General features: G+C 47.2%; 1 protein-coding gene across 1 annotated transcript in view; it reads right to left on the reverse strand.

Annotated features, from left to right (window-relative positions):
* Nucleotides 1–17,963, reverse strand: part of LOC133342400 (fermitin family homolog 2-like) — a 58,687-nt gene extending 40,724 nt beyond the window's left edge. The window contains 3 exon segments of the mRNA XM_061551550.1: nt 5,688–5,921; nt 15,092–15,265; nt 17,601–17,963. Coding sequence (XP_061407534.1) covers nt 5,688–5,921; nt 15,092–15,257 — 400 coding nt within the window. The 5' untranslated portion in view covers nt 15,258–15,265; nt 17,601–17,963.
* Between the last annotated feature and the right edge of the window lie 2,216 nt (nt 17,964–20,179).

Consider the following 20,179-nt stretch of genomic DNA (forward strand, 5'->3'; position numbering starts at 1 on the left):
CGACACGTTTGAACAGCAATAGCCCAGCTGCCCGCACATTTACGATAATTGCTTATGGCTCGAAGGTTTCCTCTTAAATTGCACTTTAAAGGTCTCCACACTAATACACTTTGAAAGGTGAACTTTCTTATCTCTAGCCTGCGGTAGGTAATGTTCAGCAAGTTCGTTGCATGTTATCGCCGTTGTTTTTCTAATGTGTTGTGCATAACTCTGCGAGTGTCGTAACAACTTTGCCCGTTTTTGTAATGGGTTCAGATGTCCCCAAGCATCTTCCGGCACAGGGTAATGAGTGGCACTAATTATCGCTTTTCGGAAGTGGCCATGTCCATGTGACATCAAAACAGCGACAACCCCAAAGAGACCATCATCAACCTTCTTTACTGAAGGCCTCCCCCCAAGCCATCACGGTCTCCCACTGTCCTGCGATGCAACAACCCATGGAGCTCCTCCTGCACACAAGCTCATTTCACGGGTGCCATGGCGGTGAGATATTAACTACCTCGCCTGGTCATGGGTTCAATCCCGACCCTGACGCCTGCTGCATATTTTGAGTTTGCCTGGTCTCTCTCCCCGTGGGCGTGTGGATTTTTCTCCATGTCCTCCGGTTTTCCCCTCCACATTTAGAATCATGCGTTCAGAGTATTTGAATGCGAAACATTTCCACATGATACGTCCCTCCCTTGAGCTATCATATGTGGCCAGGTCGCTTCTGAAAAAGAGCTGAGTAGCTCAGTGTGCCTTATCTGGTAACATAAAATAAGTTTACAGTTTAGTTAATTTCATTGCTCCACCTCTGTGGCGGATGTCCCTCTTGGGCATGCTTCACTCCTTTGTTTGCCACACTGTCATTAGCCATGACTCTTGGCCATCATCCACTTTAGCGACACGTCCGGCCAAGCGTACTTTTCTTAAATGGCGAACACGATGTCTCCAGCTTGCATTTGCTCTCCGAATCGTGCATTTCCACTTTACGTGTCTCGGTGCGATTCAAAACATGTGTCCCTCCATGGCTCAATACACACTTTTAAACTCTCATTTATTTTTGCTTCAGTGTCCTTGTTTCTGATCCATATGTAATCGTATGTAATATGCACCGAATACAAACGTTCCTTTTATTAGGTCTGTGGCATGTTGCTTTTCATTATTAAGTAAAATTTCCCAAAAGCACTAAAAGGTTCTCTTTTCTGCCTCTATTACTTTACTTTGGATCCCTTTTTATGATCGAGAGTACTATGAAAAGGAATGGGACAAGTTTTTAAAACAAACCATGCTTTTTTATTTGCCCAGGAAAGCCACGCTGATCACCGAGTATTCAAGATGACTCAGAAAGGTCCATAATTGGGATGTTTGGCTCATGCCATTCATGAATATTTGTCTCCGTGGCAAGAAACTGGAAGTACCCAGAGAAAAGCCACACGTACAATTAGGGGATAACACTCAACGCTCTGCACCGATAGAGTCAAGAATCTATCGTTGTGCCGACATCTTCTGGCCACCTTGCAGCCCCAAAGCCATACCAACACACATGGCAATCCCAGGCAACCTCCCAACCACCTGCTAACCAGGCTCAACCCTGGTTAAGCGTCCGCCCATACCAGTTCGGGCACATTCACGATTGGTCGTGTCGAAGACGGTCTGCTGTCAGACATCGCAAAAGCCATCAGACAACGCATCTCTATCGGGGTTCTTGTTCCGGCTGAGAAATAGGAAATCCCCGACTGCAAGCTAATTAGATGTTTAAACCAACGCACGGAACAGTCCGGGAGTCCCGGCGACTGACGGCATGCAAACGTAGGCAATCGGCAATACAATGGCCATATTAGGAGCACACTCTTAGTCCTGCGAGCCGTGCTAGCTCAGTGTTTACCGCGCGGCCGTTTAAAATAGGCGTGAGGTAAGCAGAGTGGCACGCTGGACAGAGTTTAAAAATGCCCTGTTCGCGGCTAATTAAAATGGCTGGAGCTCAGCAGGGCAGGTGTCCATTTCCACGCGGCGTTATTTAAATCTCACGGCGTGTGCGCGAACGCGTGTGCACGTGCATCCACGACACGCCGCGTATCACAGCCCAAAGCGCCTTCCGTGGGAGCCCCGACTCGGAATCAGAATTATTCAATCATCCTGGAGGAATCCGATGAGCTATAGAGCTCTTTTTCACAGATGCCCAGTAGGGGCAGGTAAGAAGGCTACAACAACAAACAATACAAAAAACACGATAGGAGTGCAAAGTATAGCAAAGGCAAACAAATCGCCCAAAAACAAACAAATAAAACCAAACCATCCCCCATCCTGCCAGGCAAAGCCCCCGGAGGTATTTTTCAGAAGCGACCTGGCCACAAACGATAGCTCAACAACAAAGCGTCTCTTCACGTGGAAATTCATAGCGGCAAAATTATGAATAAAATAAATCCGGCTAATAGAATGAGAGAGCCGCGATGGGTCCGATATCGACTTGGCTTGAGCGATGCAAAAAAAACGACAGCGGCGACAAAAACCGTCAACGGCGATTAAGTGACAGGGAAACGTAGGTATTGGTTACAACTGCTGAGGTGGCTGCAGGGGTTAAGCTTCAGTCACATTTAGACCAGAAGCAAAGTTACACTTTTTATGGGTTCGTGATATGCAGACAGTGGAAAAGTTTCGAGTTAAAGCTTTCGTGACTGCAGGGATTCATCTTCTTGGTTCTTTCGGTAAAGTAACGTAGAAGGGAAATAATAATAATAATAAAATATTTCCCCTCTACGTGACTTTTCTACGTGACTTTACCGAAAAAAAACAAAGAAGGAAAAGTTGCTTTCGTTGCCTGGTCCAGAGGCGGAGTCAGAGGCAGGCTACAAAGCCTCACTGCTCAGTGCGTAATTACAATGAATTTGTTTACAAGTTGAGTTATAAACCAAACCAAGTTCCCTTTTTGGGAATTGCCTCGCGTGGGTCTGTGTGTGCCACCGCTTAGAGTGGGGGCGGTGGCACGGTGGTGAGTCTACAGCGGTGTGAATGTGCGGAGAACCGAGTTTGATTCCTGTCACAGCTGACAAACGTGGACCGGTCTGGGGCAACCCCCTTGACCAGTCCGCACTGACCAGCATGGTGAAGTATGGTCAATCAAACTCCCGTGACCGACGCGGCGTGAGGAGGCCTTCATCCAGCAGTGGATGGACAAACGGCTGTAAAATGTATGCTAATTTATGTCAATGCTAAGCGTTTAAATTGTGTCGGTCTGCTTAACAATAACCCAACCTACTTAGACAACAAAACCTTCCGAGTGAGATTATTGCATTTATATGAACCGGTATATTTTCCCCCCAAGTTTTTTGTTGAACGTTTCTTCATTTTCACACTTTATGGAATGCTTCGTGCTTAGCGGCAATCCTTCCATATTTTTCTGCCACAAAAGCAAATATATTTTTAAATGTTAACACGAGTGGCAGGCACAGAGGATTTGTAAACTCTAACAGCCCACTTAATTGACTGGTTTGTCGAACTTATTTCTACCAAACCAAAAAATAAAATCACGCCAGCAAAAAGTTTGGCTGTCAGGTTGTCAAATGCTCTTTACATTAACGTACGGCCACCTCTCATCGTCCGATTACAAGCGCAATCTAATCTGATTCAAAGTGAATACTCGAGCAATCCATCGAGAAGAAATCCTGGACAGTTCCCTGCTCGTAAAAGGTAATTCGATCCGAAATGAAGAGGGGCTTTTCTAATCAGCTTCAAGTGCTGCCGCTCAAAAGCAATGGATTCCAGAAAACTCAGCAGCGTCTGGAGTCTAATAAGGACCGGCGCTATTTTCAAGCTGCGCTCGGGCACAAAGCATGCACAGCAGGTGGGGTCATGTGACACGGCCTTTAACCTTTGGCAGCTTGGTGTGTGCAACGCTAACAGTTGAACGCATTCAAATAAGAAATGGCCTCTGGCTCCAGAGCAAATACGCCAGTTTTCTAGGTTCACATCCATATCAACACTTACATGTAAAGCGTAAACAGATACCTAGGATTGATTATTGAACACAGACAATTGAACAACAGACCTTTTCTTGAATTTGCTGCACTGTATTTCTGGTTAACCTGGTCTCCCCCTGTGTGTATGAACTTATTTAGTAAGTAGCCAACCGTGCTAATCAGATGTGTGAGGGAAGGACATGCTATTCCTGGCTGAAGGGATAGTGTGTCTCAGTGGGCCCCAACCAAGCCACGCATTAAAACAATTTAATTGAATTGCCATCAGCAGGAACAAACAGATTCAATACCAGTTAATCCAAGGAAATCGATCGTTCCCTTGTGTTTTTCCTGAGCAGCAAACATAATTTAATTCTACTCCCATACATCATAATGCTTTGAATGTACAGCATGGGGCGTTTTAACATGGGGCACACGGACAGCCTTTACATCTGATTTTATACTGTTCAATGTAACAAATACAACAAAGATGTGTGACCGTCAAGGAGCATAAACCATCACGCGAACTCCAGTCATCCTCGCAGCGGCTTTTGGCTAGTCATTGAAAAAACATGGTCACCGCATCGCACGCTTTAAGATGCACTTCTGCGGCCATCTGGAACGCTCTTCCTTCCGATATTAGGAAGCCACTGGAGCTATGCACTTTTAAGTCATCTAGATTGAAAACTAATTTCTTCTAAAATGCTTTTTGTGTTTAGTTTGTTGTCCTCCGTTTAGCATGGTTGGCTACGTACGGTGAGAAATACGTTCAAAATACATACATATGCAAAGTAACCCGCGTCTCTGTATTTCCATGGCACCATCCCATAGAGCCACACCTTTTTCATTGTAAAAAAAAAATGGGAATGCAAGAGGCACGGGAGAGGTGTTCCTTCCGATTTGCCAACAACAAAATGCTGCCCAAATCTACTCATGCCACGTTTCCGTGACGACTAGCGAGCGCCATCGGTGGCCGAGGAATGTTCCTGGGCCGTTCTGGGATCATCAGCACAGCTCACATCTTGTCCCCACACTCCATTAGCCAGGCAGCCACCACTGCTCAATCTCCCAAGCCTTCCATTCCCCACCCTCCATGCTGGAAAGCGATTGCAAAAAAAAAGTCAGCCTGGGTTAGAATAGTACTACTTTAGTACAAACTTACTCGGTTGATTTTTCCATGCATTTTAAGATTGGCACAAGACTGAAGTCGACCTAAAATTACGGACACTATTGAGCACTCATTGACCCTATGACATCACGACTTCCCAGTTAAAAGCATGCGGCTCACTTTTAAAAGGAAGCCAACCCACTCCGATGACAGAGCCCACTTGTCTATGGCACCGAGGACACTCGACCCTCTCCACCGCCACTTTGAAATCTAAACTGAAAACTCACTTAAATTTCGATTTAAAGCTTTCGTGACTGCAGGGATTCATCTTCTTGGTTCTTTCGGTAAAGTCACGTAGAATGGAAATAATAAAATAATAAAAATAAAACATTATATTATATTACTTTATTTCTATTATTTTATTATTTACATTCTACGTGACTTTACCGAAAGAACCAAGAAGATGAAGACTCACTTCTTTAGAAACACTTTTTGTGCGCAGCTTCCTGTCCTTCATCCCGCACCTCCCGGATTCGCACGGTTGGTTACGTACGGTGCGAAACAGGTTCAACGTGCGTGCGTTTGTGCGTGCATGCATCACGACAAAAACGCGGCACGACGAGATGAGCGACCGCGGCCCTTACTGAACGTCTTGCAGATGTCCACGACGGCCTTGAAGACGAGGTCGGAGAAGTTGACCTTGACGCGCACGTACTTCATGCTCGGGAGTTGCAGGCGCATGAGCTTGTGCTGCGGGGTGAAGTGCAGCGTGGCGTCCGCCTGGATGCCGTACTTGTCCAGCGTCCAGTGCGTCTTGAGCAGCCACATGGTTTTGCGCTCCCACCAGAGCGCGTGGTCTGACCAGTCCTTCTTCATCTCTGTTCACGGTACGGGGGGAGCCATCGTCGGCACACAGGATCAGGTACGGACACCTAACGAACGGCCTTATCGGCGGCATAATGAACAGGACATGAAGTCTGTTCCTCTGTGTAAAAAAAAATTAAACCCTATTTTCCGATTACTAGATGCTCAGGAAAGTAATATGCACCCCCAAACTTCCCGGTTTCATTAAAGTTGTACAAAGCTGGTCACACACACACCTACGAGGTGATGAGATGCACCCCAAAACTTTTGCTCTAAAATGCAGGGGGGAGGGGGAGTGTGTCTTAAAATCTGGAGAACATGGTGTATTTATAGAGGGATATATTATTATTATATCAGCCTTGGGGAATTCTGAACCAACGCTTTCCAGCTGCAACTGTTTAAGCAGCAAACTCTGGGCTGGGTTTGTCAGGGTCTCATCGGCATTCAGTCACGTAGATTACCGAGCTCTTAAACAGAGTGAGGTATGGAAGAAGGTCAGATGGTCATGCACGTGAGGCTTCCCAGTAGGGGGGTGGGGTGAGATTGGCTGGTGTCAGCGTGGGAGCAGTGGGGGGGTCGGGGTGGGGCGGAGTGGGGGCGAGGGGGCAGTGTGCGTCTGTAATGAAGAAGTCCCACGTATCTGATTGGTCGGCTTCCAGGTGAGTGGCGGGGTTGTTGTACGAGCTTCTCAGCCATTATTGAATCGATTTGAGAAATTGGAAAGTTCGTAACTTTTTTGGAGGATTTTTTTTTGATCGTGGTAATGTGCGAGGTTTTTGCAACGTCAACATGAAACCGTGAGGAATGCTCCAAATCGTGAAATTCATGTCCCATGAGTGACGTTTGACAGCTTTCAGACTAGAAGGGAAAGTGCTGTGAGCGAGTACCTATTCAAGGCCAGAGTGCCAGTGGTTATCACCAATGTCGAAACACCTTTGTTTCGACATTGGTGATGATTGTCTCCTCATTGCCGACGCTTCATACAGTGTGCCAGGAACTCATTTTAGGCTGGGTTGACTTAAAGTAGGCCCACGGCAGGCTCAATTGCCATGCGCCACTGATGTCGGCATGTGGGCCAAGAATCAAAACCAGGTCTCCAGGACAACAGCACAATCCATTAACCATCACACAACCACTCGCTATCAGTTTCACGTGTACACCACACCACAAACATACCAAGGAATTTCACATTTTGTGGTCATACTTCACCATGCAGGTCATTGCAATGTGAGTGAAGTGGACGGGTAAACTGTAAGCAGTTCAGAACTTGCTCGTGGCGGGGAATCAAAATCACGCCACGTGGTTCACGGTGCAGTGCGCTAACCGGTGAAGTGGTTTTGACAAATGCGTCTAAGAGACAATTCCCTTATCATTCGCTTTCCATCAATGGAACTTTCCATCACTGCATCAATGAATCTGTTAAGAAAACATAAAATCAAGCAATGGAAAATCAGCATCCGACACTTTACTGAAAAAGTTCAAATATTAATTATCGGACATTTTTCTTAAACTTCAGGTAAGGCAACTTTGAGCAATGACTTTTTGAATAAAACATGACATATACCGTTGGCACAGGTCACACTTAACTCCAGAATCCACATTAATTATTTAAATCTTTAAAAGCATATGGCCTCCGCGCACTAACATTTGCGAGAGAAAAATATTACGCTGCAAATTTGTTTAATGAGCTGCCAACTTCACAGAAGCTAAAGTGAAGCGAGTGACCGACAAAACGAACACGCACGCCAAGTACCAAGATGAGGCAGGGAGGCAGCTCATCATCATCATCTGCCGTTATCTATCCACTGCTGGTTGAGGGCCTCCCACAAGCCGCCACCGTTATCTCACTGTCTCGCGATGCAACAACAATCCATCCAACTCCTGCACATGAGCCGATCTCAACGCTCCCATAATCCACGGTGGTCATCCTGTCAGGCGTATTCGCTTCTTTGGCTGCCACACCGGAGATCGTCTCGGCCTCCAGGCCATCGTCCCTTCAAAGCGATAGGTCCTGCCCAAGCCCAATGACCTTTCTTAACAGTGAATATGGCGTCTCTCACTTTCGTATGTTCTTTGATACTTGTGTTCCTCTTTCCGTCTCGAGGTGTAATGTCAGGCATGCAGCTCTCTGTGATAGTTTGCACGCTGTTCAGCCGTCGTCTTGTTTTCCTTGTCAACGTTCATGTTTACGATTCGTATGTCGTAGGCAGGGAGGCGGCTAGAGCGAGAGGAAGAACTAAGTTGCGTCAACAACAAAAAAGTTGGAGAACTAACTGAACATCGCAATCTGCCACGCAAGCTTCCAAGCCATGATGTCACTGCATTCCAGAATTCCTCAAAGCACGCAGCACATGTTGGCGCGGGAGGCATCCCTGAGGACACCACGGGTTTTAACTCCTGTGCGCGACACACCGAGACCGCCTGCCACCACCAAAACGAGCATTCCTGGGACATCGGACATTTCTGCACATGGATGGAATTTGTTCACAGTTTTTGCTTGAAGATTCCTGATTAGGTACCTGTGTTGTCTTACACCAGACAAAGACAAGCTGATGAAGGCTGGTGTTAGATGACGTACATTATATTCACCGTCAATATGTTGCCCCGAACTTGTGTTTTCTTCTTTGACTAATGTGCGGCTATTTCCGTATCTCGCAGCGTTGCATGCGCGTACCCCATAATGCGACCAATTTCAATAAAAGCTCACAAACCGCCGGCCGCATTTAGCTGCTCATTTATAAAGGAGCAGTGAACCTTCCGTTATGAACACGTATCATCCACCATCACTGCCCATCTTCATCTTCCTGGCATTACTCACCACTCATGGACCGTCCATGGACCAGAGAGCAGCAATTGGTGCCCATGCAAAGTTGTCAAACGGCCGATGGCAGCGAATCGTTTGGCGGCCCACTCGTTACGAACGGTTACCAAAACACGAATGACCAACTCTCAAACAAGACGCAGAAAACGCACGCAGCCATCGCGCATGCGCAAAACGCCATCAGCATTTCCCGAAGGCGTTTGTGTTGAAACGGACGGCTTTCCTGCATGCAACTATTGTTTCTGATTTGACACAATTCACCGTTGTCTGGCCACGCTCAGAAAATTCTTCCCACTAAAGTTACGCCACTCCAGGCGGTCACCGACAAGTGAAATATCTGGTCTAGAGATCATGGACTGCGGAGGATCTGCCTTCTTGAACCTCTTTCTCCACTCATTTATGTCCAAGACCACCTCATCAACTTCACAGTCCTTCACATCCACAGCTTGCTACTTCATGGTAACAAATGTCTCGGCTAACCAATTTTAATCCTTTCCCATTCCGATGATGGATATAGATGTCATCGGGAACGGAATCAGAAGAAAAACGAAAATAAAATCACTTTATCAGTACGTCTTCAAGTTGGAAGTTGTACCTAGGCTCCCATAAGGCCATGCGGGAGGGTGTGCGGCACAGTCTAGCGCCAGATATCATAGTGCGGTCGTGTTGATACAGTTCTCCGCGGTGAGCACAATGTTTTTAAAAACAACGGCGCTATGTCTCAAAACAAAAATTAACGCGAACTGCTTGCACGTTCCGAGATTCAGCGGTGAGTGGGACACCCACCCTGCAACTTGCAGACGTCTTGTAACAGGAAAGGGTAAACACAGCCTTTCCTAGGCCTGCCTCCTTGGTCTCGGCCCTGGTGCTTCCATGGTTCAGCGTCGTCCCTGCGATGCCATTTTCCTCTCTTCAGCCATTCTCGTCGACTTTCTTTCAGCTTTTCTGAGTATTCGGTGAAAACTCTTTCCTTTGACTCTAGCCACACAAATTATATCAGCACTAACCCCGCAGATAAGAGTACCAACCCATCATATTATTTCTCTTTCCGCCGCATCTTCATGCAGATAAAAGTTGGTGGGAAGAGCGTGGATCAACGGAAATAATTGTTTCGGCCAAGAGCAGCTCCCATGAGCCGATTAGAGAAGTTTGAATGCGTTCAAAAGTGTCCATTTGTTACCAAACAGTTTTTTGCAATTATATACTGGATTAACTTTTATTGATGAGACATTAAGTTACGTAGCCAAATTAGAAACATTATTAAGTCTTCAGAATGTGCTGTACAGCCCTGCTGGATGAGAGCCTCCTCAAGACCCGGGTGGGTCATGGGGGTTTATTTGGCCATACTTCACCACACAGGTCAGTGCAGATTGGTGAAGTCATTTAGAATAACTCAATTTGAAATTAACTGCATGAAAAATAAAAAAAAAACTCGTAGCAAACATATACCTCAACACTGTACAGTGTGTACAGTTGTGTGTTTAGTGAGCGGAAAGCCGCGCAGGACGCCAACGATCGGAGAAACGCACGGACCACATCTCCTCTTCTCGTCGCGCACAAAGAAGATTAATTAGTTTACACGGTGTGACGCCAAGGACTGGAGAAACAGTTTCCTTGCTAGCCAGAATAGCGGGCCAGGACCCTGCCATCTGACATCAATGACCATCAAAGAGTTGTTTTTACAGAACCCCGCGGCCTCTTCAAACCTTCCCCGAGTTCCCCCAAGTTGAACGCAGATGCAACACATTTTTAAACTTGAAAAGAATTACTGTACTGTAAAGGTCCTTCGGCGTATGAATAGGTCATTTGTTCAGTTGCGTGGCAGTCACATGGCAAGGAACTTGTGAAGAAACGAGAACCTGATAGGGGGCGAAGGCATCGGTGAGAATTCTTTGACGATCTCTGGGCGTTCCAAAAAGGCTTCGGAGAAAGGTGATCGTCATCCGCCTTTCCATTAGCGGTGACGATGCCACGAACAAACTTCCGCGGCAGCCTGTGTGATCACCGCTTTGTCCAGCCTCAGGAGGAGAAGTGACCCAATGAACCCGACTGATGAAAGCAGTGGGGTTCTCATCGATGATCCAGCACCTCACTGACATCACTCTGGTCGATCGCCGCTCACCGGTTGTCAGTCGCCCCCTGATCACTCTTCTATCGCTGCTGCCATGGTTACCATTTACATCAACGTCAAGCTCTTACAACCTTGTCCAATGTAAGAAATATTGTTAACTTTTAGATTTTGCACGTTTAAAAGTGCTGGTTGTTTCTAGCTGCTTGGCGGTTTTGGTTCTGTGCTCTGCAATGGAATCGTGTGCTTGGTTTTTTTTTGCAGATTATGGACCCCAATTAGAACGATCTTTGATTGAACGGAATTTATCATGTGCAGCTTCATTTGCCTTAAAACTAAATGCATTTCATTGACAAAACATAAAGGAAATGCACCGTTTTATGCTGTTTGGGTTGGCAATCAGGAAAATATTTCCGCACCCTGCACACCATGTCCATCATAACCATCGCTGTAACTGTGGCTGACAGTGTCACATGCCTACTCCAGCTTAACAGTGACCCAAAACAAATATTTAGTGAGAAATTTTGAAAATATGTAGTGGAAAAAACTTCCATCATACCAATTTTCCATGTAACCTACATTTGAATACAAGTCACTTAGGTGTATAAAAAAATGTGAACTAAGACACCCAGTAAATGATGTTTCGTGTGGTACGGAATAGCAGCATGACTTTTGTGCAATGACATCATATTACGATTTATAACATCGGTCGATTAGGGACTGAATTAAACTCGACTGGTCTGTATCACAACTAAGGCCCCACCATCAAGCTTCGACTTAAAACACGCGACTTGCCAATCGGCGACTCGCGGAACACAAGAATTTAGTTTTTAGCAACGACGGCAATGACGACGACGCTCCCATCATCAAGCGTGTCGCCAATACCAGCCTCGTCGCAGGAACTCGGGCAAACACCAAAACCACGGCACAAAGCGGCGTCACGCAGGTCCCAAGCGAGCGCTGTCATTCGGTCAAACGGGAAACATCGTGAACGCTTAAAGCTCTCCGTCCATTTATCGCGGACGTTTTTGTTTTCGACAAAGGCACGCTTGTTTTGCGTCATGGCTCCACCGTAGGTGAAAGGAAAAAGTGGCAACGTTTACCTTGGCAATTCAGTTTCACCACGGTATGTGGGCCGGTTTCATTTGTGTAAAAGCTTTGCCACAATGGCGTTCAAAGGAAACGGGCTTAACATAGGCATTACAGTAGAAGCCCACGTTCGCTGGCTGCAATCTTTACTCTGTTCCACTAATACTCGTAACTGATGAGAGTGAAACTCACCACATCTGCCCCACAGTGCTGAGAGCAAGTATAGTACTGTACAGTGGTACGCTACAGCGCATTAAACACTTTGTGCAGTCAGAGCCATTCGAGGTCACGTATTAACGGCTGAGGGCCTTACTTTTTTTTTTACAATGTAACCTTTTCCATGTTTGTTTTTATGACGCTTTAACTTATTTGATTAACCTATACCAGTTTAAACACATTACCGTTAAAGAGTGAGTGGGGGTTGGAAAAATTGCAATTTATGGTGCTTAATTTTCAAAACTGCGGCCACACAAGTGACACTTGTTCCAAAAATCGTGCGCCCATCACCGGCAATCAATTGCATAACGCATGCGACGCATGCCACAGATGTTTACAGCAGCCCACACCGGCTCCCGCAACAGCCGTTCCACTGTTCCCGGGCGAGCGCCACTCTCGCCCACAGTTCCCGCCCCAAAAAAAATATCTTTTTCAAGCCACTTTTATAAACGGCTCGAGAGCAGTAGAATGTTTCCATTGTGTCCCCTGTAACACGGGGCCCACACAGCCTTGCAAGCGCTGGCAGAATGCGAAACACGCAACACTAGGAGTGACATATCAGGCATGCCGCGCGGCTATCTCCCACAAGACATTCGTGGCACTCGCACGGGGCAGGCCGTACGAGCGGGATCGGCATGGGAATGTTTCGTGTCTGTCCGAGCGAGCCAGCTGCCGCAGCGTTGGTCAGGGAAGCGTCAGGTGTGCGCGAATTGTTGTCCAGGCCTGTGACGACGCATTGATTCATCGATCGGGAATAAATTTTTCACGCTTACGAAACACTCATCGATCGACTCGTGCACACGGGAATCCGTTATTTAAGATGTATGCGAATTATGTGAAACATGATTAAGCTCAAATTACGCTCAGGCTAATAAAGCAAACTAAAGCACACAAATGAGAGAGGATTTTTTTTCAAAACCATACAAAGAAGATTCAAAAAGAAATGCCCAACAGTTTTTTTTATCCATTCTTGAATTGAATCATGAAGCAGCACCGCTACATGCATGCTGGAGGACATGTACCTCCGGCGTTGATGATCAAAGCGTAACTATAATAGCGAGACATGTTTAAAGGGCATCATCCCTTGTACATTGCCAAATGCAGTGTCACGAAATGAACCTCTACACATTGAGCGAGCAGAACTTTAGAGCGCATTATTAATTAATTCTAGTATGGCGTATAAACACAAGATGCTCAAGGTTCCATTGGTGTCTCCTGGCCCCTGAAAGCAGCTTGCTAATGGCCCTCAAGAACATTGCACGCCGACAAACCTTGAGCATGAACAAAGAATGAATGAATGAATGGAACGATAGCATCAACCGCAAAACAATGTGCACTCTGCAGACACGACCACAAACACGTCTTGGGCTTATAACCCGGTGACCGAGCATGGATGTGGCTACTAATGTCACAGACAATTGCACACTACCTGCTAGCACCGAGCGGCCACTGTGTGACCTTCAGCTCGGATTGACAAATGAACCGTGTGCGTCACGTGCTCTGCGCATCGCTCCGACGGGCGAACGTGGCGCAGACCCACGGTGGAGATGTGCCAATGCGCTGCTTTTACAGCGTCGACAAATCGCGACAAAAAACGTCACCGTTAGAACGCGACGACGCGAGATGTAAGTGGCAGCTGAGATGTTGAAATTACGGTCGCTGGAGGGTGACATCAACATTGTCGGTCTCAAACATGGGAACAGTTCACTGTAGGTGCACCACCACGGCAACATTCCTGTTATGCGGGGAGGGACCCAGGTTATGCTTTCACGTTATTATAATGATATTTCTCAGAAGCATCCTTGATGTGTCTGGCATAGACACTCAGTGCTTGGGTCATGTGTTGGTACGAAGGATGTTTCCACCAAAAACTGGCAGATAAATGGCCAAATTGCCACTATTTTTCTGCTAATTTGGTTATAATTACACTGGAAATTTGGTGGGCCTTGCCTTTCTGCCAACACGTTAATTGAGCACTTCGTGTGTGTCTCGGCAGTAATCTTTAATCATCCATACTGCTGAAATTATTAAGCTTGGGGTTATTGTCCTATGACTAAAGTGAGAACCTCCTTTGGAGATACTCAGCCTAAAATAGTGAGCCATGGCACAAGCCACTCGCATGCATCAAGGACTAATACTAATATAATTTACTTACTGGGTTTATAATTAACTTCTTTGCTCGAATAAGTGCTGTTTTATCAATTTAAAAAATATTAGAAAATCAATGATTGATACAAGTGTGTACGTCCTTCCATAACGTGAGCAAACCCGTGAACAGGACAAGAATATAAGCGGTCTTTATATATTGTGACAAAAATGCATTTCGAACGCAATGAATACATTTTAAGTCAAAATAAGCAACGAATGACAAATTCCACAAATGGAACTTCTGTAATAAAATAAACTGTCTAAAACACAGCATAGAACTACGTCAATTGTGGCTGTTAGAGACGCAATTTTGTTTTGGAAAACTGAAAGTCACTTAACTAAAGTGAATAAATGTTGAATCGAATAAGCATTTATTTCTCATACTTCTTAATGGACACGTAGCAAACTAACGGACACTCGTGACTGCCGAACTCGAGCTCCAAACACAAATAATAAACTAAACCGGGGATGATGAGTCAATAAACCCAACTAGTGGACGAAAAATAATCATCAGATGTTTATTTTGGAGTCGATTGCTCTGGCTCCTTGAAAAATGGCAGCCACCCCTCCAAGCCAAATCAAGTCTGACTGGGTGGGAGGGGATACACATGATGTCACCAAGCCCCGCCCATCACCTCCCGTCCAGCGACACACATGGGTACAGAGGTGATTTACACCCCCACCCACCAACTACTGTATTTCCATGTCATCCGATGAGTCGTCGAATCGAACCGATCATAATCGCTATAGGCAACCGATTGCTTAAACATTCAAATAGCCCATCCCTAACCCCAAACACGGGGCAATGACGGCCGACTTGCACCACGACGACGACGACGTACCCAGACGCTCCACCAGCCGCAGCATCACTCCGCCAATGTGCAGCTCCCCGGTGACGCGCATCATCACCTCCTGCTGCAGGTCCGTGACCAGGATGCGCAGTTCCCACGTCCCGTCGGCATAGTGCCCGTCCGGCATGCGTATGCCCTCAATCGCTGGCTGCGTCATTGCTGATGCTGTTGCAAAAGGGAAGGGGGCAGAACGAGTTACACTCAACAACGTCGATCGGTCCCCGATGTTTCGCGATTGCTCTGAAGTAATCACGTCGGCTGCGGTCATGCGTCGCTGTCAAAAAACTCCTTTGCCCATGTTCAAGTTCAGGTTCAGAGTTGGTTGCCCACCCCCCACCCCTCGCTGCCTATGGACCGACTGCCTCTTCATCACCGTGAAATTAACGCGTAGTGTTTCTGCACAGAGTGTTGAGATGCAGTCGCTTGTTTAAGACGCTCAGTAAACTCATGCTGTAGAGTATAGTGCAGGTCTGTGTGAGAGGCACACTGAATATTATTAATAATATTATTCGTTCTTTCGGTAAAGACACGTAGAAGGGAAATAATAAAATAGAATAAAACTATTTCCCTTCTACGTGACTTTACCGAAAGAACCAAGAATATGAATCCCTGCAGTCACGAAAGCTTTAAATCAGTATCAATAATGTCACGTGCTGTTGTCACGCTGCTCCGTCCAAGGCTGCCCATTGTTCTTGTTAGATGCGTGTTACATGCGTCAAGGTGAATCGCATGGGTTATTCATTGTGGTTAGATGGTCTCTGCAAGGCAGCTTGGGTACAAATTCACATCTCGACAGATTCCTCTCTTCGCTACACTGGCATTCGATTTGGATAACGGTAAAGTAATGTCTAGAGTGGACTCGACTTCCTCTAAAATCATTCATCTCCCTTCACAGAATGTTTTGCTCAGTCGGGCAGGGTTCTTTTGTCTAACAATAGAATATTGACCGCATACAAAACAATAACAAACACAAGGAAGCCCCCTCAATGCCAAAGAACGTTTTGTCAATAAAGTGTGCAACATTATGTACAGTGTTGTATAACAAGGCATGTGGGTACGTATGTTGAACTTATTTCGCACCGTACGTAGCCAACTGTGCTTATCGGAGGAGCGGGAGAAGGACAAACTAAAAGAATACACGCAATTAATGAGCACACACTCCGACTTACCAGCCAAATCAAAGCGTTAATTCGCGAATCTTTTCCAAATTCGAAAAAAAAAAAACAGCAGGGCTCCGTTACACAACACAAGCAGAGGCAGAAACTGCGAAGATTGTTTAACAACAACCACACACACCACCACATTCACATGCTTCGCTCGAAACGCGATTTATCCGTGGGAAAACGACACTGCCGCTAAAACTCCGAACCACCATGGGTCAAACGTTGTTGCTCAAAGGATGTTTTGAGTACAGCACCACCTTGTTCCTGACCGAGCTAAATCAACCACACACACACACTCACGCACGCGTGTTAGCTACGTATGCACGTGTATGTAAAAGTAGAGAATACCAAGAAACCATCCTGCCATTCACAATTCACCTACACAACTCTAAGTAGCACCCCCCTCCCCAACCAACCTCCCCCTTCTTGCAAACGGAGTTTTTGTGTTCAGTTAATTAGGTAGAAGGTTTTTGGCAAGCTCCATTTTTATGCCACAATGGGCGTTTAATCCCCCCCCCCCCGCACATCCTTCCTCTGCCGGGCATGTGTTTGGGCCAGAATGTGTACACGTGGCTACGTTCGAGGCAACCCACTCTTTGGTGCGTCCCAGCGTTTGGGAAAGACACATGCAGCGAAAGCAGTCGCTGGATTATTCCGATAGCACGTGCAAACCGTGCACTATCCCAAGACACACACACACACACCTATTCACACAAAGGTAAACGTGCGATTGGGAGGGGAGAGAGGACCTTGTGCAAATATTATTTTATCAACCGTGTTCCATTATTTCCTTTCCGTCCGAAAACATCGCAACTCCACTCGGCTCTTCTTTCGCTCGCTCTCTGCTCCAAACGCACGCACACAACCCCGCACTGCACGAAATGGCTGCAGGGGCCTCGGCCCTGCAGCCGTTGTGCGTCAAAGCCACCAGCAATCATCACGGCGGATCGGAAAAGCCACCCTCGGGAGCTGAGAAACATCACAACCGAGGCGCACCTCTTTGCAGGGCACAACAATGATGTTACGCCGAAAGGAAAAAAAAAAGTTTCAGGTGGCCGATCCAATCCGCCAAGCACCCGCGCGCAACAATTGCTATCGACTCCGAACGGGGCACTTGTCCATTTAACTCTGCGTAAAGTTAAAGCCACAACTCGCACAGTAACTTTTTGAGATGACACAACCATACAATGGCTTCGCAGCTCAATACGGGTTTTCTCTTTAACTGGAGTTCGTAAGACCGCAAGATTCATCACACACACACACACATTTTTGGCTAATCATAATATCCACCCAAAAAATGTAACTCGCTCACCAAAAGAGTCTAAAACAAAACTCACCGGAGGGCTTTGAAGGACCAAAATTGACTTCAACTTTCACCGCACACGGCTGTTCCCGTCCCAACTGCTGCTGCTGCTGCTTATTCGTCTCGGGCGGAATGCGCCTGTGCTGTTGGAGCAGCAGAGAGCGAAATGGCACTGATGATGATGATGACTTTGCTTGCGTCTCCTCCTCCTCCTCCCCTCCCTCTTTCTCTCTCCGCTGCGTTTGCTCCCGTTCCGCTAAACTGCGGTTACAGTCGATAGTGTAGGCGCTGCTCAGCTCCTCTCTCTCTCTCCCCTCCTCTTCTCTCTAGCACACACGCACACAAAGGGGGTTGGGTTGGAGGCGAGGGGCGGTGGTTTAGTTGCGGTGGTGGTGTGTGCCTTGTGTGCTACGCTCGGGTAAAAAAAAGTGGGGGTAGGGGAGTTGGTCATACGAGCTGCACACACACAGAGAGACAGCCTCGGCCACCTCCCCCTACTCACCCACTCGCTCACACACACGCACACACTCACGGGCTCGCAGTCGTGGAGGGAGGGGGAGCAGCGTGGGAGTGTCGCTCTCTCTGCAACCCCGGCTCGCTGGCTCCCTGGGGGTGATTGGAGGAGTGGGGCAAATGAATTCACACACGCGAACGTCAGGAGCTGTTGTGTGCATGGGGGTGGTGTGTGTGTGTGAGTTTTATTGAATGTGGTGAGCGGTGGCGCGGTGGTTAGCGCACTGCGCTATGAACTCCGGCGCCTTGAGTTCGATTCGCGCTCACGGCCAATAACAGCGGCGAATAGCAGAACCAGTTCTGGGCCCTCCCCTAGGTCGACTCGGCTTTAAATGAGTACCTGTTGTGCTGTGTAAACATCGGTACTGGGAGACAAAGGCGGACCTGGCGTGGTGTTGGAAACCCAACCTCCTTGTATGCCGTGCCGGCCTTCATAGGTGCTCGCTAACAGCACTTGGCACAATAGTCAGTTCAAGGCTCTAAGGTGGAAATCTTTGTCCTTGTTATGTTATATTGAGGAGCGGTGGTGCAGTGGTCAGCGCACACTGCGCCACGTCTCTCGAGACTCGGGATCGCTTTCCGGCCACGACCAACGCGAGTGAGGAATGTCTGAACCGATGTTGCGTCTCCCCCCTAGGTTGACTCAGTCTTAAATAAGTATCTGGTGCGGTGTGAAGTCATCATCCACTCGGAAGACAAAGGTGGCTGGGTGTCGTTCTGACCATACCGCCCCCTCGTGCGCACTGCTCGCAAGCAGCACTTGCCTCGACTGTCTGTGGAGGCTATACGGGGGATCTTTGTTTTTGTATCTGCGCGTGTTAGGGTGAACACTGCGCCACGGACCAGACGGACTCCGTTCGACTCCAGATTAGCAGCGAATGTCGGAATTTCACATTCAGTGTTGCGCTGCAGGGAATGTGGTGATATTGAGCTTTGATTTATAACGTTGCAATCTTTTTTGCTCGATTTTCCATTCCCCGTGTGACACGGTGGGTTGTTTTGGTATCCGATTGCTTTACTCCGTTGCTCAACTTTGCGTTTGTGTTTCTTTGTTTTTTGTCATTTTGGAGACCAACTTCACTCTAGCAAACGACACTCGCCCGGCCTCTTGAGTTAAAACAAAATACGCCTGATGTTAAGGGGGCGTCCATAAATGACGTCACGCGATTTTGGACGATTTTTGACCCCCCCCCCCCCCATCGTCACACGGCGTCACAAAAAGTCAGACCCTCCTCAAATATGACGTCACAAAGCTCTGCCCCCCCCCCCCAACCATATTTCAATTTTTAAAATAAAACATGCTTCAAATCTCTTTAAAATATTGTCATTGTAGTGCGTATTTAATGTGGCGCTGCACTCTGATGTTGTAGGAGAAAACATGCATTAAAACGTCAATTTAATTAAGTAGAACGCGTTGTCCATATTTATTTAAAGTTGCGCATTTTTACGTGACGTCACATTTCTCAAACCCCCTTCCCTCGGCCCACGGACACCATCAGTGGCGAGTGGTGGTGATCGTGGCTCATCCTAGAGCTCCCCCCAGGTCTGGGCGTGATGTCTCCCCACACTGGCACTTGGGGGAGACAAAGGCGTCCTGGCGTGGGTGCCGAGTCTGCTGACGACACCACCCACCGTTACGCGTGCCGTGCCGCCCTTAATAGGTGCTCGCTAACAACACTTGCCCCAACAGTCTGTCAGACAAGAAACCGGTGATTTCTTGTCGTCTGGGTGAACATGAGGGAGTGCGGTCTGGTTATCGAAGGAAAACGAATGGGGGGGAACGAGATCTCCGTGCCTCCTGTGTTTGTGTTGTTACAGCTCACGTCCAGGACTGACACCGCTCAAGCATTTGGAACGCTTCGTGGAAACAGTGAACTCACGTGCGTAAGGGTCCCCCCCTAATTACTCCAATAGATTTTTCCATGGATGTGCAGTGGATTATATAATGCTGCTCACCGATTGGGGAGATGGTGGGGGGTGGAATATCGCCCCCTTCATACTGACTTGAGCCTCACACTCCACGGGGAGCAAATGACTCTGTATTCACTGATGGAGGTCGCGTAACACAACACGAGAATGAGAGCAATGTAAAACTTCAGT

Source organism: Lethenteron reissneri, chromosome 14 (assembly GCF_015708825.2).
Source record: "Lethenteron reissneri isolate LAM-NWPU_2019-01 chromosome 14, ASM1570882v1, whole genome shotgun sequence".
Lineage (NCBI taxonomy): Eukaryota > Metazoa > Chordata > Hyperoartia > Petromyzontiformes > Petromyzontidae > Lethenteron > Lethenteron reissneri.